General features: G+C 42.4%; 1 protein-coding gene across 3 annotated transcripts in view; it reads right to left on the reverse strand.

Annotated features, from left to right (window-relative positions):
* Positions 1–6,000, reverse strand: part of LOC111662300 (plasma membrane calcium-transporting ATPase 1-like) — an 82,502-nt gene that overhangs the window by 42,932 nt on the left and 33,570 nt on the right. For all 3 annotated transcript variants that reach the window (XM_023416108.2, XM_087176568.1, XM_087176569.1), the window contains one exon: positions 4,259–4,688. In XM_023416108.2, coding sequence (XP_023271876.1) covers positions 4,259–4,454 — 196 coding nt within the window. In that variant the 5' untranslated portion in view covers positions 4,455–4,688. The remainder of the gene's footprint in view (positions 1–4,258; positions 4,689–6,000) is intronic.

Below are 6,000 nucleotides of genomic sequence, written 5' to 3' on the forward strand. Positions count from 1 at the left end.
AAGCAAAACAAGAGGGTTGCTTTCTACAACTGGAGACAGCTCGTGACGAGTAAAAGAATTAAGTTTGATGCTTAACTTGAGACGTTTCTTTTAGACTGCTAAGTAAAGAGCTGTTAATGCTAATGTTTGCTATGTAGCAATAGCAAAACCTACAAATAGCGCCTAAAAAATAACTCAGTCAGTTACATCAAAAACAGAATCTTCATTTGTTCTGTATCTATTTAATCAGTTTTATCTGATCACATGTTTTGTGTGGCTGTGATCTGAGGGCCGATAGTAGCACAAGAGAAACGGCTAAAATCTCTTCCACATCTTCGATGCTTGTGATTTAAATCTAAATAAAACTGAACATCTGATCGTCAGCTGATGACACAGTCGGTGACTGTTTAAATCCATTTTTATTTGACAGTTTCAGCTCTCAGTCCTGGATGTTTATTTGAAGAGACTAACTCCTTTACATGAAGAAATAAAAGCAATGCTACAGACACAAAAAGAAATCACCTTGTCTTCTTCTCACCTGAGCAGTGACAGAACATGCCGCTATTCATTAGCATCTTCCTAAAATAGTCATTTATTTTTAGGCTCATATGTGTCTCTTTGTGAATCTCTTTGTAACCCAGGTCCTGTTTAAATAAAGTTTACATCTAGTTGTTTGTCTCTTGCTCAGAGCCTGCGCGTTTCCTCAACATGAAATACACTCTGATTTTGTAAAATGATGAGAAGGACGATCAATGACCTCCAGAGAGGCAGCCGACGGATTCATCAATACACATTAACCAGCAGGACACACAGCTACAGCTGAGCCATGTTGTGTGTTTTTGTGTGTGTGTGTGTGTGTGTGTGTGTGTGTGTGTGTGTGTGTGTGTGTGGTCAGTCTGAACTTCTGACAATGACAGTCATCTCTACGTGCAAACACAGGCTGATTTTACAGACTGAAAGTAAAAGCAACTGAAGAAGAAACATCTCATTATCACAGGCAGAGCAGCGAGCTGGTGAAACAAAGTTAAATACAACTACGTGTGGTCTCTAACTGCTAACGTAATGCCTCTGTTACTTAGCTGATCAGGTTAGCTAACTGTCAACTGGCTATCAGGCAGCACAGCAGGTTTTATGTTATGTGTGAGAAACATGGGCTATATCAGTTACAGTTCAGCGCTGACACAAAACAAACCAGATTAATGTGAGAAATCAGACTAAGGTGAGAAATAGATAACCTCTGTGTGAAACTCAGGTTTCCTGCAGGTTTTCCGTCTGTCACAGAGACACAGTGCTGATCTGCACTGGCTCTTTATCATGGAAACACTGGAACACTTCCAGTTATAATCCTTAAGTTTCTCATTATTTCAGTCCAGACTTTTGACACTGTTCATGGTCAACATTTCTTCAGCAAGAGCCTTTTAATGAATTCATATTCTGTGATTAAAAGTCTATAAACTTGTTTTGTTAGTGGCAGATCCCGCCATTACTCTGAGTGATTCAGCCTTACCGCTATGTGGACAAGACACTTGCAGGAAACAGAGCGTGTTAAGGTTCTGCTAATGCAAAGCCACTACGGGTGCGGTGGGGGGTTTGGGCCGAGTCTCAGGACAACACATGCAGGTAGAACGCTCTCAGCGACATGATGGATTTTTTTGACAGAGGCGGTGGCCGACCCGGGATTTGTCCCGGTATGCCTGATGGCCGTTCTGACAGCGTTACTGAAGCCAGGCTGCTCACCAGCTGCGCTTTGTCGACCCGAGGCCGGCGGGGTCCACGTAGCATTTTAACCAACAGATGTCGCCGGCGAGCTTTCCAACCATTACATCTAGGTTTTCTTGGTTGCCTGTTCAAGTCACTCAATGTTTAGATCCAGCGGGGGTCGACTTACGCCTGGCGGGCTGTCGGGCTGTCGGGCTGTCGGGCTTGGAATACACTGGCGTAACCTCTGTATTTTGGTGATTTTAAATGAAAAGCTGCAGATGAGGCTCTGCTGTGGTTTGTAAGAACCAACGCTCCTTCAAATCGTAATCAAAATAAACCACTCCTTTTACTGTGCTCAGCATGAAATCATCACTTCACTAACTGCTCAAGGCGTGTCTGCTGCCCCCAGTGGTTGGTGAACATGTGATTTCCAACACAACTGTGTCGTAGCAGTAGAACACACTTGCCATTTTGTCCCCACGGTTTTCAACCATATCTCACAGTCAGCTGTTGACATACGAGCTCAGCAGCTGTAACTTTTTTAATACTGCTATGATGGAGTCACTTTCTGAGATTCATCTCCATGAAATTGAACAAACTATCCACTGTGTAATACAGCTGAAAACTGAAAGAAACCTAGTGACTGAACCTTGGCATGGGATTATTTGGTGAAATAAGAACTATAATATCAGATGAAATAAATATCTGTGAAAAGCTAAAACGGCCCAATAATATTAACCTGCCGATGTATCAATTTGGCTTTAATTTCAGAATATCTATTGATAATTTCCCACAACCCCAAATTCTGAATCCTAAATGCTTGTTTTGACGAAACCCAAAGTTATTAAGTCCATTATCATAAGATCAAGGGAAGCAGCAAATCGTTTCATTTGATTTCCTGAAATCAGCAAATTTTTGACTGAAGCAATTATCAAAATAGTTGCCAATTCATTTTATTGCCATCGACCTATTGATTAATCAACTAATGCTTTGCAGCTCTAAATGTAGCTAATGTAGGCTATTTATCAAATGTGACTACAACGTTAGCACTTAGTATAATGTGTGAAGTCGTAATATTGGGTGTTTCCCTCTTCTTCCCAATCTCCTGACAGTGCATGAATGCAGCATGAAAGTCAGAATATCTCCACATGTATTGGTAAACCGCTTTATGGAAGTGACAGACTGAATCACTGGAGTTCTCTTAAATGTGAGTAAGCACAGATAATGACGCTGATGTCGGACATAACATTACATTACTGATGATAAAAGACGGACGGCAAACAGTATCCGGACCGCAAGTGGACTGACACTAGTCCACCCTAGTTAACTATAACAGTCAATCATTTTGTGTGTTTGCCCTCAATCTTGCATTTGGTTTTCCCCCAATTTTTTTTTCTCCCCCTCCCCCTCTCTCTCCGCAGTGAAAATATAATTACACTTTCTTCATTAAAGTGAGTAATTTCTTGCGTGGAGGACGCGACTACAGCTGTCCTCTGATTACTAAATGGAACACAGCAATGATCTATGGAGCCATTAGGGGAACGGGCTGGAACTAATTTCAATCCTGGAATGGACTGATGGCTGCAAACACACACACACACACACACACACACACACACACACACACACACGGATCAAAAGATGAAACAGGGAGAGAGAAATAACAAACAGCAGCTTGTCGGCCATTTTCTGGCCTCATATGAAGCTCTGACTGAAATCCAAACTGATCACCTTTCACCACAAAATAATAAGTGTGTCAACCAGAAATGTTGCCTGTTTGTATCAATTATCACCGTTTCATGACTCACACACTGACACCTCTTCATCTGTGTGTGTGTGTGTGTGTGTGTGTGTGTGTGTGTGTGTTAGGGCCTATTCTGATTCTATTCTGATTCGCCACTGAGTGATTCCTTTCGGTTATCTGTACAGTTATGTTTTAAGACCCACACTAAACCTTAACATCATCATTCGTTCTTTCATTCATTTGTTTTGTGAAAACAGAAGATTAGCAAAGAGTCACAGGAATAAAAAGTGCTGTGCTGTTGTGTTGTATCCTTCAGTAATAAACTGCTACACAACACAATGTCAAGTGTCTCAGCTGTCAGCTGAAGTGTTGACCACACTGACTGACAGGTTTGCAGTTCAGTCATTTTGAGACTTGATTTGTAAAAGGTTTAGAGGCGTCCAAGCTGTGCACAATGATACAGCAAAAATATCTTTTTTTTGGGGGGGGGGGGGCAAGGCAAGACAAGGTCACATGGATTCAAAAATGGAGCAAATTGTCAAACAAATTCACAACCGATCAGATACTTTGACCCACTTTACACGCAGTGAACCTGGGGACTTTGGGAGTCCGTGTCGGTCTGGGGGGCCGCAGGGCAGATGCCATCTTTTGGTAAATTACTGCAAATTACTTAAATGGATAAAATTCAAATTGACAGCTTCCTGAATGATGATTTGAATCATCATATTAATATTGATTAATATCTTGATTAAATGATACAGAATGTTTGACTCTTATTAATCGAGGAACTCAACGTTTCAGTTCAGTCTGGTTTGTGTGTTGGACACGTCTTACCTTCTATCGGTGATGTTTTCAGGCGGCGGCAGAGGCCCTGCACGTCTCCGTACGTGTCCCGTATCTTGTTGACAGCCTCGGCGCTTCGCAGCTCCATCAGGCCCCTCAGATCCGTCACGGCTACCCCAAAGTCCCCGTCATGGTTGCCCTCGGCAACCGAATTCCCCGGAGGGTGGTCTGCCGTGTTGTTGGCCATATTGGTCCTCTTCACAGAAGTTTTGTGGTGGAGTTGTTGTAGCTGTTGTTCCTCTTGAGTTTCTTTGTTAATCTAATCTAAATTGCGTCGTCGGTTCACAGGAATTGTGGGTCGTGTAGTTCTCACAGGATGCAGGCGGAGGAGACGGACACTGACGTTAGCTCCTGACCTGGGCGTGCGTGCTCTTCTTGTTTATCATGGAAACGGGAGTAAACATGGTCCTCTGGTTTGTCGCTAAGGAGGAAACAGAAACAGAAACAGGAAAACAGATTTTTATGAACCAGATCCAGACAGGACACAGTCTGAACAAAACGCAGTCAAACGTCATCATCAGCAGACAGTTCAGTTCAGGACTCCCTTTGATTTTCACTAATGAAGAGCACAGAGACTAATTGAGCCAATTAAAGGAGAGTTTCTCATCTCAGATTATTAAAGGAGTCTACTGAATAACTAAGGTTGTTATGATGTAAACTGATTATTGGTTTGCGCTGCTCCTCTGAGACACATGACTGGCTGGTAAATATTGGTCCTCCCTGAACCGTCTGCTCCGAGTTTATGACTGAAGCTGAAACAACAATGTAATAATAATAATAATAATAATAATAATAATAAAAACTGTATAATTTTGTTTTTCTCGTGTTTACGGATGAGTCAGACTTCATCCTTCACATCCACCAACAGTGTATCACTGGAAAATTCATCAGTACATCAGTGACAATCAGATCAAAGGGCGAAAAGGAAAGAAAAAACAGCAGTGACCGTAATTAAAAAATGAAGGAAAAATAAAAGTATCTTCTTGAATTGTCACATGGAAACGAGAAAATCCCTGAAAGAAACATTTACAGCCTCATGTACCCAAAAACTGAATCTGCCTGTCAGGTATCATCCCCTCTACAAGCACGCACATCTAGAGATCCTCACTCTTCGGTCCTCCTAGGCGTGTAGGTGCACAGTTATACAATAAAGGCTGAACACGGGAGTTGGCCTTTGAATTTATTACAGCAAGAACAACAGTAGCGGATAACAAATTCAATTATAGTGATTGCAAATCAGAAAAAAGAGAAGATACCACGGTCAAGACTGAAGGTGCTGTAAAGATAATAACAAGGAAACTGGATTCATAGACACTTTGTCCTGCTGATGAAGAACCCGGGGTCAGCACTGAATACATGGTAGCTCTCCAGTGTGTGTGTGTGTGTGTGTGTGTGTGTGTGTGTGTGTGTGTGTGTGTGAGAGAGAGGGAGTCGAGAGTGCGTGGCCAAAGTGTGGCATTCCAGCCCATCACCACAGATTATGTAAGTGCACATCAAAGGCTGTCCTCCATTTTTCACTGTTTAGTGTTCTGTCATGGACACACAGAGACAGAGACACACACACACACACACACACACACACACACACACACACACACACACACACACACACACACACCACAGCCTGTTAGAGGAGTACTGCTATTACCAGTGCTGCTGATACATTTGTGAATTTCTGAGCAGGGTTCTCCTGAGTGGTGGTTTGTTGAGGAGGTGACACGGGCAATTGCCTC

The sequence above is a fragment of the Seriola lalandi genome, unplaced genomic scaffold, assembly GCF_002814215.2.
Source record: "Seriola lalandi dorsalis isolate HSWRI2012SDOR001 ecotype SW California unplaced genomic scaffold, Sedor1 jcf7180002054561, whole genome shotgun sequence".
Lineage (NCBI taxonomy): Eukaryota > Metazoa > Chordata > Actinopteri > Carangiformes > Carangidae > Seriola > Seriola lalandi.